Source organism: Nerophis lumbriciformis, linkage group LG22, assembly GCF_033978685.3.
Source record: "Nerophis lumbriciformis linkage group LG22, RoL_Nlum_v2.1, whole genome shotgun sequence".
NCBI classification, from domain to species: domain Eukaryota; kingdom Metazoa; phylum Chordata; class Actinopteri; order Syngnathiformes; family Syngnathidae; genus Nerophis; species Nerophis lumbriciformis.
The window spans coordinates 40480564-40502895 of NC_084569.2; the positions used below are offsets into that span (position 1 = coordinate 40480564).

The 22332-nt window shown below is 43.1% G+C and overlaps 1 protein-coding gene across 1 annotated transcript in view; it reads left to right on the plus strand.

Moving 5' to 3' along the window:
- ntn1b (netrin 1b) overlaps positions 1-22332 on the plus strand; it is a 206059-nt gene that overhangs the window by 153913 nt on the left and 29814 nt on the right. Inside the window, exon 6 of the mRNA XM_061973861.2 lies at positions 21373-21447. Within this exon, the coding sequence (XP_061829845.2) occupies positions 21373-21447 (75 nt within the window). The remainder of the gene's footprint in view (positions 1-21372; positions 21448-22332) is intronic.

Consider the following 22332-nt stretch of genomic DNA (forward strand, 5'->3'; position numbering starts at 1 on the left):
TGCTTGGATAGCAACATATGTTGCTCCAAAAGCTGTATGTACCTTTCAGCATTAATGGTGCCTTCACAGATGTGTAAGTTACCCATGTCTTGGCCACTAATACACCCCCATACCATCACACATGCTGACTTTTACACTTTCACCCTAGAACAATTTAGATGGTTCTTTTCCTCTTTGGTCCGGAGGACACGACGTCCACAGTTTCCAAAAAACAATTTGAAATGTGGACTCGTCAGACCACAGAACACTTTTCCACTTTGCATCAGTCCATCTCAGATGAGCTCGGGCCCAGCGAAGCCGGCGGCGTTTCTGGGTCCATCCGTCCATCGATTGGCAACACTAAATGGTCCCTAGTGTGTGAATGTGAGTGTGAATGTTGGTGGCTTGTCCAGGGTGTACTTATTATTATTAGCCTTTATTTAACCAGGTAAAATCCCATTGAGATCAAAGATCTCTTTTCCAAGGGAGACCTGGCCAAGAGGGCAGCAGCAAGGTTACATTAAAAACAGTAAACAAATACATAAAACATCACATTTACAACATTAAAACTTGCTGACATGACACATGTGCATACAGACAAGGTAGACTGCAGTCCTTTTACAGAAGCTTTAAACTCATTCAGCGTAACAAGGGTTTGAAGTTTAATGTTCGATTGTAGGTTATTCCAAGCCTTCGGTGCTGAAAACCTAAATGCTTTCTTGCCCAGTTCAGTTCTTACTTTGGGGACGACAAATTGCAGAACATTCATTGAACGAAGATTGTGACTTCCTTGTTTCTATGTTAAAAGACAAGACAGATAAGATGGAGTGATACCCAGAATGGTTTTGTAGATGAAAACATACCAATGATTGAGGCGTCGAGCACATAAAGATGTCCAGTTAACCATTGAGTATAACACACAATGGTGAGTAAGGGGAGCGCAGTTGGTAATGAATCTCAGTGCCCCGTGGTACACACTATCGTCTATGTATGATGGCATCCAATCCCAAATGAGCTAATATTTGCAAAATAACAAAGTTTGTCAGTGTGAACATGAAATATCTTGTCTTTGCAGTCTATTCAATTGAATATAAGTTGAAAAGGATTTGTTGTATTCTCTTTTTATTTACCATTTACACAACGTGACAACTTCACTGCTTTTTGGGGTTTTGTACATTCCTCCATAAAATAAATAAACAGCTGTGATCAGTTTCTATATTACTTAAAGTAAAACTGGTTTTCTTGAATAAAATTCCAGCCAAACATTTAATAAAGTGAAATACAAATAATACAAGAAGAGAAGTATCCAACACTTCTCTTGTCTAAAGTCAATGTGTACAGCAGATATAGATCATCTACATCTACTATAGGATTTGTCTGAGTGGATGGACAGGACAGATTGAAAAAAATATATATATACAGGTAAAAGCCAGTAAATTAGAATATTTTGAAAAACTTGATTTATTTCAGTAATTGCATTCAAAAGGTGTAACTTGTACATTATATTTATTCATTGCACACAGACTGATGCATTCAAATGTTTATTTCATTTAATTTTGATGATTTGAAGTGGCAACAAATGAAAATCCAAAATTCCGTGTGTCACAAAATTAGAATATTACTTAAGGCTAATACAAAAAAGGGATTTTTAGAAATGTTGGCCAACTGAAAAGTATGAAAATGAAAAATATGAGCATGTACAATACTCAATACTTGGTTGGAGCTCCTTTTGCCTCAATTACTGCGTTAATGCGGCGTGGCATGGAGTCGATGAGTTTCTGCCACTGCTCAGGTGTTATGAGAGCCCAGGTTGCTCTGATAGTGGCCTTCAACTCTTCTGCGTTTTTGGCTCTGGCATTTTGCATCTTCCTTTTCACAATACCCCACAGATTTTCTATGGGGCTAAGGTCAGGGGAGTTGGCGGGCCAATTTAGAACAGAAATACTATGGTCCGTAAACCAGGCACGGGTAGATTTTGCGCTGTGTGCAGGCGCCAAGTCCTGTTGGAACTTGAAATCTCCATCTCCATAGAGCAGGTCAGCAGCAGGAAGCATGAAGTGCTCTAAAACTTGCTGGTAGACGGCTGCGTTGACCCTGGATCTCAGGAAACAGAGTGGACCGACACCAGCTGGACTGCTGCTGAGTGGTCCAAAGTCATGTTTTCTGACGAAAGCAAATTTTGCATTTCCTTTGGAAATCGAGGTCCCAGAGTCTGGAGGAAGACAGGAGAGGCACAGGATCCACGTTGCCTGAAGTCTAGTGTAAAGTTTCCACCATCAGTGATGGTTTGGGGTGCCATGTCATCTGCTGTTGTCGGTCCACTCTGTTTCCTGAGATCCAGGGTCAACGCAGCCGTCTACCAGCAAGTTTTAGAGCACTTCATGCTTCCTGCTGCTGACCTGCTCTATGGAGATGGAGATTTCAAGTTCCAACAGGACTTGGCGCCTGCACACAGCGCAAAATCTACCCGTGCCTGGTTTACGGACCATGGTATTTCTGTTCTAAATTGGCCCGCCAACTCCCCTGACCTTAGCCCCATAGAAAATCTGTGGGGTATTGTGAAAAGGAAGATGCAGAATGCCAGACCCAAAAACGCAGAAGAGTTGAAGGCCACTATCAGAGCAACCTGGGCTCTCATAACACCTGAGCAGTGCCAGAAACTCATCGACTCCATGCCACGCCGCATTAACGCAGTAATTGAGGCAAAAGGAGCTCCAACCAAGTATTGAGTATTGTACATGCTCATATTTTTCATTTTCATACTTTTCAGTTGGCCAACATTTCTAAAAATCCCTTTTTTGTATTAGCCTTAAGTAATATTCTAATTTTGTGACACACGGAATTTTGCATTTTCATTTGTTGCCACTTCAAATCATCAAAATTAAATGAAATAAACATTTGAATGCATCAGTCTGTGTGCAATGAATAAATATAATGTACAAGTTACACCTTTTGAATGCAATTACTGAAATAAATCAAGTTTTTCAAAATATTCGAATTTACTGGCTTTTACCTGTATATATTTTTTTTGATCAATTAGAATTATTACAAATAAGAATTGCATTTTATCTGAATTTTTATTTTAATCTTTTTGACACTTTTAGTCTGTAACCCAATGTCTTCCTGTTCCGACCCTGCCTTGTGTTGCCATGTTGTCCAGGCAAGTTGTATGTCAATGTTTGCATTTCCATACTTGGCCGCCCCTCCATTGAGGTCCTCTGCTGATGTAAACTCCAGATAGTTTTTTTATTCATTGCTCCCCGCGGCGTCTTTGCTTGTATTCCCAGTCTCACCCACTAATCTGATTACATGCTTCGTTTGCAGCAGTTTGTATTTCAATCAAGGCTGGCAGCAAAGCCATTGTTGCTTTGCGCCGACAAGAGTCTCCGTGTTGGACATGAGAACACGCCGTTTACCCCGCGCGTTTTTGGAGTGTGTCCCTTCACGGGCGATTAGGCACACCACCTCTCGGACCTTGTTGTTTGGGGTGCCTCCTGAATTAATATCAATTAAGTCGAGTCATTTTTGAGTGGGAAATTTGGGGCTCTTTACATCTTATTTAGCGATTTATGACCTTATAAAGAAAAAAATACGACTTGGTTGTTACATTTTATTTTCGTTCGATTAGAACTACCGTAATCTCCGGACTATAAGACGCACTTAAAATACTTTTTTCTTTGTCAAAACTCCACAGTGCGCCTTATAACCTAATGCACGGAATAATTTTGGTTGTGCTTACCGAAACTTGAAGCTATTTTATGTGGTACGTGGTGAAATGATAAGTGTGACCAGTAGATGGAAGTCACACATAAGATATACGTGTAGACTGCAATATTATGGCAGTCACACATACGAGATACGTGTAGACTGCACTATGATGGCAGTCACACATAAGAGATACGTGTAAACTGCACTATGATGGCAGTCACACATAAGAGATATTTGTAGACTGCAATATGATGGCAGTCACACATAAGAGATACGTGTAGACTGCAATATGATGGAAGTCACACATAAGAGATATTTGTAGAGTGCACTATGATGGCAGTCACACATAAGAGATATGTGTAGACTGCACTATGATGGCAGTCACACATACGAGATACGTGTAAACTGCACTATGATGGCAGTCACACCTAAGAGATACGTGTAGACTGCACTATGATGGCAGTCACACATACTAGATACGTGCAGACTGCACTATGATGGCAGTCACACATACTAGATACGTGCAGACTGCACTATGATGGCAGTCACACATAAGAGATACGTGTAGACTGCACTATGATGGCAGTCACACATAAGAGATACGTGTAGCCTGCAATATGATGGAAGTCACACATAAGAGAAACGTGTAGACTGCAATATGATGGCAGTCAAACAGAAGAGATGCGTGTAGACTGCAATATGATGGCAGTCACACATAAGAGATACGTGTAGACTGCAATATGATGACAGTCACACATACGAGATTTGTGTAGACTGCAATATCATGGCAGTCACATATAAGAGATACGTGTAGACTGCAATATGATGGCAGACACACATAAGAGATACGTGTAGACTGCACTATGATGGCAGTCAAACAGAGAAGATACTTGTAGACTGCAATATGATGGCAGTCACACATAAGAGATATGTGTAGACTGCAATATGATGGCAGTCACACATAAGAGATACGTGTAGACTGCAATATGATGGCAGTCACACATAAGAGAAACGTGTAGACTGCAATATGATGGCAGTCAAACAGAAGAGATTCGTGTAGACTGCAATATGATGGCAGTCACACATAAGAGATACGTGTAGACTGCACTATGATGGCAGTCACACATAAGAGAAACGTGTAGACTGCAATATGATGGCAGTCAAACAGAAGAGATGCGTGTAGACTGCAATATGATGGCAGTCACACATAAGAGATACGTGTAGACTGCACTATGATGGCAGTCACACATAAGAGATACGTGTAGACTGCAATATGATGGCAGTCAAACAGAAGAGATGCGTGTAGACTGCAATATGATGGCAGTCACACATAAGAGATTAGTGTAGACTGCAATATCATGGCAGTCTCATATAAGAGATACGTGTAGACTGCAATATGATGGCAGACACACATAAGAGATACGTGTAGACTGCAATATGATGGCAGTCACACATAAGAGATATGTGCAGACTGCAATATGATGGCAGTCAAACAGAAGAGATACGTGTAGGCTGCAATATGATGGCAGTCACACACAAGAGATACGTGTGGACTGCAATATGACGGCAGTCACACATAAGAGATATGTGTAGACTGCAATATGATGGCATTCACACATAAGAGATGCGTGTAGACTGCGATATGATGGCAGTCAAACAGAAGAGATTCGTGTAGACTGCAATATGATGGCAGTCACACATAAGAGATACGTGTAGACTGCACTATGATGGCAGTCACACATAAGAGAAACGTGTAGACTGCAATATGATGGCAGTCAAACAGAAGAGATGCGTGTAGACTGCAATATGATGGCAGTCACACATAAGAGATACGTGTAGACTGCACTATGATGGCAGTCACACATAAGAGAAACGTGTAGACTGCAATATGATGGCAGTCAAACAGAAGAGATGCGTGTAGACTGCAATATGATGGCAGTCACACATAAGAGATACGTGTAGACTGCACTATGATGGCAGTCACACATAAGAGATACGTGTAGACTGCAATATGATGGCAGTCAAACAGAAGAGATGCGTGTAGACTGCAATATGATGGCAGTCACACATAAGAGATACGTGTAGACTGCACTATGATGGCAGTCACACATAAGAGATACGTGTAGACTGCAATATGATGGCAGTCAAACAGAAGAGATGCGTGTAGACTGCAATATGATGGCAGTCACACATAAGAGATTAGTGTAGACTGCAATATCATGGCAGTCTCATATAAGAGATACGTGTAGACTGCAATATGATGGCAGACACACATAAGAGATACGTGTAGACTGCAATATGATGGCAGTCACACATAAGAGATATGTGCAGACTGCAATATGATGGCAGTCAAACAGAAGAGATACGTGTAGGCTGCAATATGATGGCAGTCACACACAAGAGATACGTGTGGACTGCAATATGACGGCAGTCACACATAAGAGATATGTGTAGACTGCAATATGATGGCATTCACACATAAGAGATGCGTGTAGACTGCGATATCATGGCAGACACACATAAGAGATACGCGTAGACTGCACTATGATGGTAGTCACACATAAAAAATACGTGTAGACTGCACTATGATGGCAGTCACACATAAGAGATGCGTGTAGACTGCAATATGATGGCAGTCACACATAAGAGATACGTGTAGGCTGCACTATGATGGCAGTCACACATAAGAGATACGTGTAGACTGCACTATGATGGCAGTCAAACAGTCAAGATACTTGTAGACTGCAATATGATGGCAGTCACACATAAGAGATATGTGTAGACTGCAATATGATGGCAGTCACACATAAGAGATGCATGTAGACTGCGATATCATAGCAGACACACATAAGAGATACGTGTAGACTGCACTATGATGGCAGTCACACATAAGAGATACGTGTAGACTGCAATATGATGGCAGTCACACATAAGAGATGCGTGTAGACTGCAATATGATGGCAGTCACACATACGAGATACGTGTACACTGCACTATGATGGCAGTCACACATAAGAGATACGTGTAGACTGCAATATGATGGCAGTCACACATAAGAGATGCGTGTAGACTGCACTATGATGGCAGTCAAACAGAGAAGATACTTGTAGACTGCAATATGATGGCAGTCACACATAAGAGAAACGTGTAGACTGCAATATAATGGCAGTCAAACAGAAGAGATGCGTGTAGACTGCAATATGATGGCAGTCACACATACGAGATACGTGTACACTGCACTATGATGGCAGTCACACATAAGAGATACGTGTAGACTGCAATATGATGGCAGTCACACATAAGAGATGCGTGTAGACTGCACTATGATGGCAGTCAAACAGAGAAGATACTTGTAGACTGCAATATGATGGCAGTCACACATAAGAGAAACGTGTAGACTGCAATATAATGGCAGTCAAACAGAAGAGATGCGTGTAGACTGCAATATGATGGCAGTCACACACGTATTTTCAAGCACAATCTTTTCAGAAGTTTTTTCTCTCCAGTCTCTCGCACCACCTCCTTCTCCGCTGCCGCTCACTGTTAAAGACAACAGATGATTAGATCACCACGTACCACCTGTGAAATCTAATCCACCTGCCAGCTGTGTCTCGCCGTCCAGCACATGCCCCGCCCCTAGCCGATGGTGCTCCGCCCTCAACACCATTGACAGAGGCGGTGACCTTTGCTCCTACAGGCGCGCTTATTGCACTTTCCCTCCACAATGACATTCCAAAGTCATTCTTATTGTACAAACCCCGTTTCCATATGAGTTGGGAAATTGTGTTAGATGTAAATATAAACGGAATACAATGATTTGCAAATCATTTTCAACCCATATTCAGTTGAATATGCTACAAAGACAACATATTTGATGTTCAAACTGATAAAAAAAAAAATGTTTTTTTTGCAAATAATCATTAACTTTAGAAGTTGATGCCAGCAACATGTGACAAAGAAGTTGGGAAAGGTGGCAATAAATACTGATAAAGTTGAGGAATGCTCATCAAACGCTTATTTGGAACATCCCACAGGTGTGCAGGCTAATTGGGAACAGGTGGGTGCCATGATTGGGTATAAAAACAGCTTCCCAAAAAATGCTCAGTCTTTCACAAGAAAGGATGGGGCGAGGTTTGGGGCGCCGCCTGCAGTCCAGACCTGTCTCCCATCGAAAATGTGTGGCGCATTATGAAGCGTAAAATACGACAGCGGAGGCCCCGGACTGTTGAACGACTGAAGCTCTACATAAAACAAGAATGGGAAATAATTCCACTTTCAAAGCTTCAACAATTAGTTTCTGTCATGACTTGGACCTGGGTGTTTGCTTTACCGGGATGCAACGGAAAGTTGGCTCGGGCGAGACGGGAATGTAAGTACATTTTTATTTAAACACTATAACTACAAAAAAAGGAAGTAAACAAAAGGCGCGCACAATGGCGGAGAACAAACTATGAAACCAAAAAGACTATAAACATGGAACAAAAACTTACTTTGGCATGGGACATGAAGCAGGATCTAAGAGGATGAAGAGTGTGTAGAGCATAATTGTGGGATGTCGTCAGAACGACAAACTGAAAACAATGAACTTAAATACTATAGACATGATTAACGAAAACAGGTGCGTGACTCAAAACGTGAAACAGGTGCGTGACGTGACAGGTGAAAACTAATGGTTGCTATGGTCCATCCATCCATCCATCTTCTTCCGCTTATCCGAGGTCGGGTCGCGGGGGCAGCAGCCTAAGCAGGGAAGCCCAGACTTCCCTCTCCCCAGCCACTTTGTCCAGCTCTTCCTGTGGGACCCCGAGGCGTTCCCAGGCCAGCCGGGAGACATAGTCTTCCCAACGTGTCCTGGGTCTTCCCCGCGGCCTCCTACCGGTCGGACGTGCCCTAAACACCTCCCTAGGGAGGCGTTCGGGTGGCATCCTGACCAGATGCCCGAACCACCTCATCTGGCTCCTCTCAATGTGGAGGAGCAGCGGCTTTACTTTGAGCTCCCACCGGATGGCAGAGCTTCTCACCCTATCTCTAAGGGAGAGACCCGCCACCCGGCGGAGGAAACCCATTTCGGCCGCTTGTACCCGTGATCTTGTCCTTTCGGTCATAACCCAAAGCTCATGACCATAGGTGAGGATGGGAACGTAGATTGACCGGTAAATTGAGAGCTTTGCCTTCCGGCTCAGCTCCTTCTTCACCACAACGGATCGATACAGCGTCCGCATTACTGAAGACGCCGCACCGATCCGCCTGTCGATCTCACCATCCACTCTTCCCTCACTCGTGAACAAGACTCCGAGGTACTTGAACTCCTCCACTTGGGGCAAGATCTCCACCCTTTTCCGGGAGAGAACCATGGACTCGGACTTGGAGGTGCTGATTCCCATCCCAGTCGCTTCACACTCGGCTGCGAACCGATCCAGTGAGAGCTGAAGATCTTGGCCGGAGGAAGAAGAGTGTGTAGAGCATAATTGTGGGATGTCGTCAGAACGACAAACTGAAAACAATGAACTTAAATACTATAGACATGATTAACGAAAACAGGTGCGTGACTCAAAACGTGAAACAGGTGCGTGACGTGACAGGTGAAAACTAATGGTTGCTATGGTGACAAAACAAAAGTGCACAAAAAGTCCAAAAACAAAACCGAACATGACCAAAACAAAAACATGATCACACAGACATGACAGTTTCCTCAGTTCCCAATCGTTTACGGAGTGTTGTTAAAAGGAAAGGCCACGTAACACAGTGGTGAACATGCCCTTTCCCAACTACTTTGGCACGTGTTGCAGCCATGAAATTCGAAGTTAATTATTATTTGCAAAAAAAAAATTAAGTTTATGAGTTTGAACGGGGTATCGGACTGTCTTATTGTGGCAGTCCGCTCCCTGTATGATCAGTGTCAGAGCTTGGTCCGCATTGCCGGTAGTAAGTCGGACACGTTTCCAGTGAGGGTTGGACTCCGCCAAGGCTGCCCTTTGTCACACATTCTGTTCATAACTTTTATGGACAGAATTTCTAGGCGCAGTCAAGGCGTTGAGGGGATCTGGTTTGGTGGCTGCAGGATTAGGTCTCTGCTTTTTAAACATGATGTGGTCCTGATGGCTTCATCTGGCCAGGATCTTCAGCTCTCACTGGATCGGTTCGCAGCTGAGTGTGAAGCGACTGGGATGAGAATCAGCACCTCCAAGTCCGAGTCCATGGTTCTCGCCCGGAAAAGGGTGGAGTGCCATCTCCGGGTTGGGGAGGAGATCTTGCCCCAAGTGGAGGAGTTCAAGTACCTCGGAGTCTTGTTCACGAGTGAGGGAAGAGTGGATGGTGAGATCGACAGGCGGATCGGTGTGGCGTCTTCAGTAATGCGGACGTTGTATCGATCTGTTGTGGTGAAGAAGGAGCTGAGCCGGAAGGCAAAGCTCTCAATTTAGCGGTCGATCTACGTTCCCATCCTCACCTATGCTCATGAGCTTTGGGTTATGACCGAAAGGACAAGATCACGGGTACAAGCGGCCCAAATGAGTTTCCTCCGCCGGGTGGCGGGTCTCTCCCTTAGAGATAGGGTGAGAAGCTCTGTCATCCGGGAGGAACTCAAAGTAAAGCCTCTGCTCCTCCACATGGAGAGGAGCCAGATGAGGTGGTTCGGGCATCTGGTCAGGATGCCACCCGAACGCCTCCCTAGGGAGGTGTTTCGGGCACGTCCGACCGGTAGGAGGCCACGGGGAAGACCCAGGACACGTTGGGAAGACTATGTCTCCCGGCTGGCCTGGGAACGCCTCGGGGTCCCACAGGAAGAGCTGGACGAAGTGGCTGGGGAGAGGGAAGTCTGGGCTTCCCTGCTTAGGCTGCTGCCCCCGCCACCCGACCTCGGATAAGCGGAAGAAGATGGATGGATGGATGGATGAGTTTGAACATCAAATATGTTGTCTTTGTAGCATATTCAACTGAATATGGGTTGAAAATGATTTGCAAATCATTGTATTTTGTTTATATTTACATCTAACACAATTTCCCAACTCATATGGAAACTGGGTTTGTACAATTGGTTGGCCGTGCCAGCAACTTGAGGGCTCCAGGTTCGATATCCACTTCCGCCATCCGAGTCTCTGCCGTTGTGTCCTTGGGCAAGACACTTCACCCAGTGCCACCCAATGTGACTAGACAATGGGTTTCACGATGCAAAGCGCTTTGAGTCACTAGAGAAAAGCGCTATATAAATATAATTCACTTCACTTTCAGACACCACCCTCTAAGTTAGGTCCCCCCGGCGACCCCCGCGGAATGAGCGTGGCGCTGCCGCTGAGACGCACAAAGGGGGCGTTTGTCCTCCCAGCAGGAGAGCGGACCTTAATGAGCGCGGCGGGTGTAATGGCTCGGGAGTGTGCGGCGCCAAAGGGAGGGTGTGACGGAGACCCCCGTGCGCCTCGAAATCATTGACTATCTTTTAAATTCTCCCGCCACCTCGGAATATAAATGTTGGTACAATTTCGTCCTCATTCCACAAACCACTTTTCCCTCCTCTTAAGAGGGAGGCGTTTTTTTCTTCCGCCGTCATTACCCCGGCAACCTCATTCACGCCGAGCATAAAGGAGAAGAAAGGGGACGACTGGAGGAAATAATGAAGTTTGTCCATATTCAGGCGAGCTGAAAGTCCCTCCCCCCCTCTCTCTCTCTCTCTCTCCGCCGGCTTTCCCACCCCCGCCAAGAGAGGAGAGCACGTTTGGGGCAACGCTCGTCCACGATCTGCTTCCAATTTGTGTCAGCCCGTGGAAAGTGGAGGGAACAAATGATTTTAATTTTAGGTTGGCCCTCTGCTCCAATATACCACCAGCTCCCTCCTTATGAAGGATGCCTGGCATGGAGACAGCAGTCATCTTTAAAGTAGCAGTGGAGTGGAAAAACAAGTTGCCTCTATTATCATATATATCCAGAGGTGGGTAGAGTAGCCAGAAATTGTACTCAAGTAAGAGTACTGTTACTTTAGAGATTTATTACTCAAGTAAAAGTAAGGAGTAGTCACCCAAATATTTACTTGAGTAAAAGTAAAAAGTATGTTGTAAAAAAACTACTCAAGTACTGAGTAACTGATGAGTAACATACACACACATATCATATATATATATATATATATATAGTTTCCTCCTCTCCCAGCTCGCTAGCCTCAATCTGAACCTTGGTATTTACCGTGATGACGGACTGGCAGTGTGTGTCGCGCCTCGCCAAGGAGCAGCGAGAATACCAAGAAGCGCATATGCCAAATTTTCAAAGAGAACGGCCTACGGATCACGATTGAAGCCAACAAGCAAACCGTCAACTTCCTTGACGTCACTTTCAACCTGAGAAATAACAGCTACCAACCATTCACGAAACCCAACACAACACTCCAATACGTGCACCATGACAGCAACCACCCACCCACCACCACGAAAAGAATACCTACCGTGAATCAATAAAAGGCTATCGATGCTGTCATCCAGCAAAGCTGAATACTGTATTTTTCCGACTATAAGGCACACTTAAAATCCTTTTCGTTTTCTCAAAAGTCGACAGCGTGCCTTATAAGGTTGTCCCGATACCAATATTTTTTACCGGCACCAAAATGTATTTCGATACTTTAAGACACTTTTTTTTTTTTTTTTTTTTTTTTCGTGAATTACTTTTTATTCTAACATTAAATCAGTGATTTTATTTTATTTTTTCCATTTAATTTTTATTGACATCCGGCTTCAGACATTCCTATCCATTACATGATATTCACATAAATCATATATCTATTGTCTGCCCTAAATGTCAAAATATTTTAGTTTATATCCCATCCATACCACCCCCGCCCCCCAAAAAAGAAAGAAACAACAAAACAACAAAACAAAGTAATATCGATTAAATAAGCAGAAAAAAAAGGAAATAATATTACATTAATAATAATAAAAATCAGAAATAAAATAAAGTATAAACAGATACATATATATATATATATAAATATATATATTTTTTTATATATATATTTATATATACACAGTATATATATATATATATATATATATATATATATATATATATATATCTTAATAAGGTTATCCAAAAAATAGTGCTCGATACCGTAGTAGAGCGCAATATATGTATGTGTGGGGAAACAAATCACAAGACTACTTCATCTCTACAGGCCTGTTTCATGAGGGGTTCCCTCAATCATCAGGAGATTTTAATGGGAGAATTCACATACCATGGTTTATATAGGGCACAGAGTGGGTGGGTACGGACTGGCAGTGTGTCGCGCCTCGCCAAGGAGCAGCGAGAATACCAAGAAGCGCATATGCCAAATTTTCAAAGAGAACGGCCTACGGATCACGATTGAAGCCAACAAGCAAACCGTCAACTTCCTTGACGTCACTTTCAACCTGAGAAATAACAGCTACCAACCATTCACGAAACCCAACACAACACTCCAATACGTGCACCATGACAGCAACCACCCACCCACCACCACGAAAAGAATACCTACCGTGAATCAATAAAAGGCTATCGATGCTGTCATCTAGCAAAGCTGAATTTGACCAAGCAACCCCCCCGTACCAAAAAGCCCTTGATGAAAGCGGATACAATTTCACCCTCACCTATGAACCCACGCCAGGAAACCAGCCAAAAAAGAACAGAAAACGAAACGACATCATCTGGTACAACCCCCCCATACAGCAAAAACGTCTCAACTAACATTGGACACAAATTCCTCAATCTGATTGACAAACACTTTCCCAAAGACAACACCCTAAGAAAAGTATTCAACAAGAACAACATTAAATTGAGCTACAGCTGCATGAACAATATACGACAAATCATGTCAAACCACAACAAAACAATTGCAAATGAGCCGTCGGCCCCCAGACAGAGCGACTCCAAAACCAACAAAGGATGTAACTGTCGAAAGAAACCTGATTGCCCTCTCAACGGGGGGTGCTTACAAACATCAGTTGTCTACCAATCTAAGGTAATACGCAAGGACATTAACACATCCGACACATATGTAGGATTAACCGAGGGAGAATTCAAAACCAGATGGAACAATCACAAGGCTTCTTTCAGGAACAAAAACCTGCGAAATACCACAGAACTCAGCAAACACATTTGGGACCTCAAAGACAATAATGTTGAATATTCAATAACATGGCAAATTCTTGCATCCAGCACACCTTACAATAGTGGTAATAAAAGATGCAACCTATGCTTGAAAGAGAAACTGTTTATTATTTACCGTCCAGACCTGTCATCCCTCAACAAGCGCAGCGAAATTGTAACAACATGCCGCCATAGACGAAAACACCTGCTAGGTAACACATGAGCCAATCACCACGCCCCTAGGCCAGCCTGTACCCACCCACTCTGTGCCCTATATAAACCATGGTATGCGAATGCTCCCATTAAAATCTCCTGATGATTGAGGGTACCCCCCCTCATGAAACAGGCCTGTAGAGATGAAATAGTCTTGTGATTTTTTTTCCACACATACATATATATATATATATATATATATTTATATATATACATACATTGATATATACAATATATAATTTATATATATATTTTTTGCCGTTTTTGTTTACATGTTAAAGGTGTTTTAATGAATATACATGCATGTTTAACACATATAGATTCCTTTCTTTCATGAAGACAAGAATATAAGTTGGTGTATTACCTGATTCTGATGACTTGCATTGATTGTAATCAGACAGTAGTGATGACAAACGTCCACGTTTTCAAATGGAGGAGAAAAAAAAAGTTCCTCCTTTCTGTCCAATACCACATGAAAGTGGTTGGTTTTTGGCATCTTATATGTCCAGCTTCCATATTCGTTTTTTATACACTTTACAAGAAATACATTGGCGGCAAACTCCGTAGCTTGCTAGCTTGTTTGCGCAGGCTTTCGGAGACTCTTATTTTGAAAGCGCAGGCGCGATGGAGCGGCACTTTTATTGTGAAGACAGGAACTGTGCAGTCAGTCTTTAGGCTTTTGACGGGGTTTACGGTTGAAATAAAAAAATTGTCTTTTTTTCCTTCACACTTTTGATTGATTGATTGGAACTTTTATTAGTAGATTGCACAGTACAGTACATATTCCGTACAATTGACCACTAAATGGTAACACCCCAATAAGTTTTTCAACTTGTTTAAGTCAGGTCATGTGACCGCCTGGCTCTGTTTGATTGGTCCAACGTCACCAGTGACTGCATCTGATTGGTGGAACGGAGTGAACGTCACCAGTGACTGTATTTGTTGAAACGCAGGCACTATGAAGGTCTGTCTGACAGACCAAAACAAACAAAGCGTGCATTAACAGATGGATAAAAATTAGTAGCGAGTAGCGAGCTGAATGTAGATAAAAGTAGCGGAGTAAAAGTAGCGTTTCTTCTCTATAAATATACTCAAGTAAAAGTAAAAGTATGTTGCATTAAAACTACTCTTAGAAGTACAATTTATCCCAAAAGTTACTCAAGTAGATGTAACGGAGTAAATGTAGCGCGTTACTACCCACCTCTGTATATATCTGCTTTATGACACCAAAAGACTTACAAAGTTTGCCAATAAATACAAACCCCAAAAGCAGTGAAGTTGTCATGTTGTGTAAATGGTAAATAAAAAGAGAATACAACAAATCCTTTTCAACTTATATTCAATTGAATAGACTGCAAAGACAAGATATTTCATGTTCACACTGAGAAACTTTCTTATTTTTTGCAAATATTAGCTAACTTAGAATTTGATGCCTGCAACATGTTTCAAAAAAGCTGGCACAAGTGGCAAAAAAGAGTGAGAAAGTTGAGGAATGCTCATCAAAGACTTATTTGGAACATCCCACATGTGAACATGCTAATTGGGAACAGGTGGGTGCCACGATTGGCTATAAAAGCAGCTTCCATGAAATGCTCAGTCATTCACAAACAAGGACGGGGCGAGGGTCACCACTTTGTCAACAAATGCCTGAGCAAATTGTTTAAGAACAACATTTCTCAACCAGGAATTTAGGGATTTCACCATCTACGCTCCGTAATATCATCAAAAGGTTCAGAGAATCTGGAGAAATCACTGCCCGTAAGCCATGATATTACACACCTTCGATCCCTCAGGCGGTACTGCATCAAAAAGCCACATCAGTGTGTAAAGGATATCACCACATGGGATCAGGAACACTTCAGAAAACCACTGTCAGTAACTACAGTTGGTCGCTACATCTGTAAGTGCAAGTTAAAACTCTCCTATGCAAAGCCAAAGCCATTTTTTCAACAACATCCAGAAACGCCTACGGCTTCTCTGGGCCCGAGCTCATCTAAGATGGACTGATGCAAAGTGTAAAAGTGTTCTGTGGTCTGACGAGTCCACATTTCAAATTGTTTTTGGAAATGTTCGACATCGTGTCATCCGGACCAAAGGGGAAGCGAACCATCCAGACTGTTATCGACGCAAAGTTCAAAAGCCAGCATGTGTGATGGTATGGGGGTGCATTAGTGTCCAAAGCATGGGTAACTTACACTTCTGTGAAGGCACCATTAATGCTTGAAGGTACATACAGGTTTTGGAACAACATATGCTGCCATCTAAGCGCCGTCTTTTTCATGGACGCCCCTGCTTATTTCAGCAAGACAATGCCAAGCCACATTCAGCACGTGTTACAACAGCGTGGCTTCGTAAAAAAAGAGTGCGGGTACTTTCCTGGCCCCGCCTGCAGTCCAGACCTGTCTCCCATCGAAGATGTGTGGCTCATTATGAAGCGTTAAATACGACAGCGGAGACCCCGGACTGTTGAACGACTGAAGCTCTACATAAAACAAGAATGGGAAAGAATTCCACTTTCAAAGCTTCAACAATTAGTTTCCTCAGTTCCCAATCGTTTATTGAGTGTTGTTAAAAGGAAAGGCCATGTAACACAGTGGTGAACATGCCCTTTCCCAACTACTTTGGCACGTGTTGCAGCCATGAAATTCTAAGTTAATTATTATTTGCAAAAAAAATAAAGTTTATGAGTTTGAACATCAAATATGTTGTCCATCCATCCATCCATCCATCTTCTTCCGCTTATCCGAGGTCGGGTGGCGGGGGCAGCAGCCTAAGCAGGGAAGCCCAGACTTCCCTCTCCCCAGCCACTTCGTCCAGCTCCTCCCGGGGGATCCCGAGGCGTTCCCAGGCCAGCCGGGAGACATAGTCTTCCCAACGTGTCCTGGGTCTTCCTCGTGGCCTCCTACCGGTCGGACGTGCCCTAAACACCTCCTTAGGGAGGCGCTCGGGTGGCATCCTGACCAGATGCCCGAACCACCTCATCTGGCTCCTCTCGATGTGGAGGAGCAGCGGCTTTACTTTGAGCTCCCCCCGGATGACAGAGCTTCTCACCCTATCTCTAAGGGAGAGCCCCGCCACCCGGCGGAGGAAACTCATTTCGGCCGCTTGTACCCGTGATCTTGTCCTTTCGGTCATAACCCAAAGCTCATTACCATAGGTGAGGATGGGAACGTAGATCGACCGGTAAATTGAGAGCTTTGCCTTCCGGCTCAGCTCCTTCTTCACCACAACGGATCGATACAGCGTCCGCATTACTGAAGACGCCGCACCGATCCGCCTGTCGATCTCACGATCCACTCTTCCCTCACTCGTGAACAAGACTCCGAGGTACTTGAACTCCTCCACTTGGGGCAAGATCTCCTCCCCAACCCGGAGATGGCACTCCACCCTTTTCCGGGCGAGAACCATGGACTCGGACTTGGAGGTGCTGATTCTCATCCCAGTCGCTTCACACTCAGCTGCGAACCGATCCAGTGAGAGCTGAAGATCCTGGCCAGATGAAGCCATCAGGACCAAATCATCTGCAAAAAGCAGAGACCTAATCCTGCAGTCACCAAACCAGATCCCCTCAACGCCTTGACTGCGCCTAGAAATTATGTCCATAAAAGTTCAGAACAGAATGGGTGACAAAGGGCAGCCTTGGCGGAGTCCAACCCTCACTGGAAACGTGTCCGACTTACTGCCGGCAATGCGGACCAAGCTCTGACACTGATCATACAGGGAGCGGACCGCCACAATCAGACAGTCCGAAACCCCATACTCTCTGAGCACTCCCCACAGGACTTCCCGAGGGACACGGTCGAATGCCTTCTCCAAGTCCACAAAGCACATGTAGACTGGTTGGGCAAACTCCCATGCACTCTCAAGGACCCTGCCGAGAGTATAGAGCTGGTCCACAGTTCCACGACCAGGACGAAAACCACACTGTTCCTCCTGAATCCGAGGTTCGACTATCCGGCGTAGCCTCCTCTCCAGTACACCTGAATAGACCTTACCGGGAAGGCTGAGGAGTGTGATCCCACGATAGTTAGAACACACCCTCCGGTTCCCCTTTTTAAAGAGAGGAACCACCACCCCGGTCTGCCAATCCAGAGGTACTGCCCCCGATGTCCACGCGATGCTGCAGAGTCTTGTCAACCAAGACAGCCCTACAGCATCCAGAGCCTTAAGGAACTCCGGGCGGATCTCATCCACCCCCGGGGCCTTGCCACCGAGGAGCTTTTTAACTACCTCAGCAACCTCAGCCCCAGAAATAGGAGAGCCCACCACAGATTCCTCAGGCACTGCTTCCTCATAGGAAGACGTGTTGGTGGGATTGAGGAGGTCTTCAAAGTATTCCCTCCACCGATCCACAACTTCCGCAGTCGAGGTCAGCAGAACACCATCCGCACCATACACGGTGTTGATAGTGCACTGCTTCCCCTTCCTGAGGCGGCGGATGGTGGTCCAGAATCGCTTCGAAGCCGTCCGGAAGTCGTTTTATTATATATTTTAAATATGTTGTCTTTGTAGCATATTCAACTGGATATGGGTTGAAAAGGATTTGCAAATCATTGTATTCCGTTTATATTTACATCTAACACAATTTCCCAACTCATATGGAAACGGGGTTTGTATGAAAATTATTTGCAAACGGTTATCGCAATCTGTGCGTGTGTAATCCAATACACATGTCTGTCTGGCAATGTGTGTGTCTATGGATCAATCTGTGTGTGAGTTTTAAGTTATGATTTTTCTGTGTTTAAAAAAATATCTCATGTGCGCACTGAAAAACGCTGGGTTATTTTTTCTACCCAACCGCTGGGTTGAGCCTGTTGGGTCATATTTACGGGTTATTTCCAAGGAGTTGGGTAGTTTTTTTGTGACCCAACTAGGGCTGCAGCTAACGATTATTTTTCTATCGATTAATCTATAGATTATTTTTCGATTAATCGGTTAATCTATAGATTATTTTTTTTCGATTAATCTATAGATTATTTTTCCTTTTACCGATTATTTTTTTTATTTAAAATGAAGAGGAAAAAATAAATGTAGGCCAGTTTTTTCAAAAGGCATGGCTTTTATTTACAAAAAAAAAAGTATGGCCACTCAGTCAACATTGACAACAACATGACAAAATATTCTGTAACAATGTAAACATTTAAAACTTTTAACATTTAACAAAATTAAAAGTAGCTTATTTGCTTTTTAATGTGCAAATATAAAAGTAAACATCCAGTGCAAATCTTAATATTCTGCAATAGTATAAGCATTTCTAAAGTAAAAGTATTGCTTGTTTTGCTTTAAAATGTGCAAAAATAAAGATAAACATCCAATACAAAAAAGTGCAAAAGGAAATATTCTGTAACAGTGTAAACATTTCAACAAAAGTAAAAGTATTGCTTATTTTGCTTAATAACACAACAATGATAGTATGATTAAAGTGAAAGTTAATTGTTGGTTTGTACATAGTATATGTAACTGTTAATGTTGTAAAAGGTATTTGCACAACTAATTAACGTTAGCGTTAAAGAGGAGCGCGTCTTTGTAAACACTGAACAGGCACGCCAAACGCGCCTCTCAGAGCGAAACAGTGTTTTAGTTTATGAATTTACAACGCAGATACAAATGACACATTCATGATTTTGTGTAATGATGACAACGTATACTCACGCGGACGATTGACTAGTTGATGGTGATGGCAAGAACGCTGTCGGGTGTTTTCTTTTCAAATGTTCCTTCATAGCCGTTGTGCTGCTATGATAGGCCATTTCCGCTCGACACAGTGTGCATACAACAACTGTCAAGTGTTTTGCTTTTTTCGCTGTGCTTATCCCACACTTGAAGGGATGTACCAATGCTGAATGTGGCTTCTGGATTTCACTCAATAGACCAGACCGTAGTTACTTTTTCCTTTTATTTTCCTTTAGTTTGCAACAGTTTTTCCAACCAAGAAACAGCTTCTTTTTTCTTCTTTAGTCTTTTTAGCAGTCTTTAGCAGTGTTAATAGACTTTAGTTTCTTTAGCTGTCATTAGCTGTCTTTAGTAGCCTTTAGTAGCCTTTAGTAGCCTTTAGCTTCTTTAGTAGGTGAAAAACCTTTAAGGACAAAACACCACAAGATTAACATGCTGTAAAAAATTAATCAATTATCAATCCCATAATTTACAACTATTAATTAGGCTATCAAACTCTTAACCATTAAACAAGTGCAAGAAAATGGACACATCTTTTCCCTTTAAGTTAAAACAGATTTTAAATAAATTGTCTCAACATAAATGCACCAAGATACATATAAAATACATTTAACACCAGAAACACAATAGATAAATGCAACAGAAAACCCAATATGCAAATACATAAATACCTAACCAATTAACCACCTATTTAGATACATATTTAAAATCCATATTCAATATAAATATATTATTAATTTAGCAGTGAAACACTCAATCTTAAACGCTGTCTACTGGTAGAAAAATGCCCCTTTTTCTACGCCCTCACCAGCAGCCAATGATCCAACACAGTTAAATCCAACACTTTAAATTGAGCGACTTCACCCTCCTGATGAAGCAAACTGCTCCAACATTTATCAAACTAAGCAAAGAATATGAACACTAAACAACAGTTACATAACACACTGTGTGTATTTAGCCTCCAGACTAAGCACGCTACCAGCGCAACAGGTGCGCCACACCCACGAAGAGAAATATTAAATCTTACATACTTTTGGCACAACTCTGGGTTATCTGTAATGAACTAAACCTTTTTCCACTCTGCGCTGGCGTCTTTTGTACTCCTTGATTTGACACAGCGGTCTAATTACCGGGCTCGCGCACCAGCAGATGAGACAGGAGCGCGCCGCGTTATACCTGCGCGTGAACGTAAACTGATCGGCTCTGATTTTATAAGCCGACTGGCCGAAATAATGCCGAATTATATACATTTCCTGGGGTTGCCTAGGTGAATAGGGATGCGGATGTGCTCTAAGATAAAATATAATTTGATTAAGTGGGGTTTGGCTGGTTGCTAAACAGCCACGGTTGCGAGCTCGCGCATCAGCTGACGAGACAGCTGTTCACCGCTACAACATTATTAGGCCGTTTATTGAAATACTCCCACACTTTTGACGACTTTTGGCGTGCTTTTTTCCCTCGCTCGCACCGCTCGCATCATCTGCTTTGCGCTCCGCCATGACGGCAGTGTGACGTAAATATGCGACGCGTCGAAGCATAAAAACGACGTCGACGTATTTACGTAACCGATGACGTCGACTACGTCGACGCGTCGTTTCAGCCTTACACACAATGAAAGACAAACTGGGGACCCCATGGTTAAATAAACGGTGAAGTCTATAAACACACTAAAATGTTGTTTTCTCTTGTTCCCAGATTGTGAGTCGCACTGTAAAGGGTCGAAAGGGAAGATGAAGATCACCATGAAGAAGTACTGTAAAAAAGACTACGGTGAGTAGCGAGTGAGTGAGTCCACCATGCAAGAATGTGCTCTCGCAGACGTCGGGAGGGGGAACGTCTCAATTAATCAGAGAGCATCCACACCCTGGTGCTGTGATGGCTTAAACAGACGCTCTCCTCCGTGATGGAATCATGTGGTACCGTATTCTGGTATTCGTCACTTTACCAGGACTAAATTGTGTTTACACAGTGATGTCATCGGGACCTCTCGCGGCGCGGGGACCCAAACTCAGGTCCCCGCAAGGGAATTATGCATGTTTACACTGAGAGACAGAAAATGAGCTTTGGAAGCCAATATTCTGTCTCTTGAAATCAATTAATAATCACAACCTATTTTTACTAGAGTGATCGCTATCTCAGAGACTTGGATCGAAGATTAAAAAAAGGAATGGACTTTGATTGAGAAGGATACGAACTAGACTACATCAACAGAACCAACAAGAACGAAGGACTAGTAGCTGTGGTGAAGGACTTGCATTACCATGTGGTGAAAAAACATGCCATTTTACGACATGTTATGACCATTTAAAGCCCCACTTAAGACCAAAGCGGTAGTGTTTTGCCAGGAGAAGACCACATTTCCCATGAAGACTAGTGCATATAGCATACCTGCCAACTACTCCGGTTTTCCCGTAATTAGTACGGTTTTCATCAACCTATTCCGGGTTATGGTTGCAGTGATAAAAAATACGGTTTTTCATTAATTAAACATTTTTTTTTTTTTTTAAGTTTTATTCACGAAATCGCGTAACAACAATGACAATCGACACTGCTTCCCGTAACTTCCTATCGAGCCATTCCGAATGCCATGCGCGAGGCTATTTATAGCACCGCTGCCAAGCACGAGGCACCAGTTGCCATTGTTTCCAAACGAGC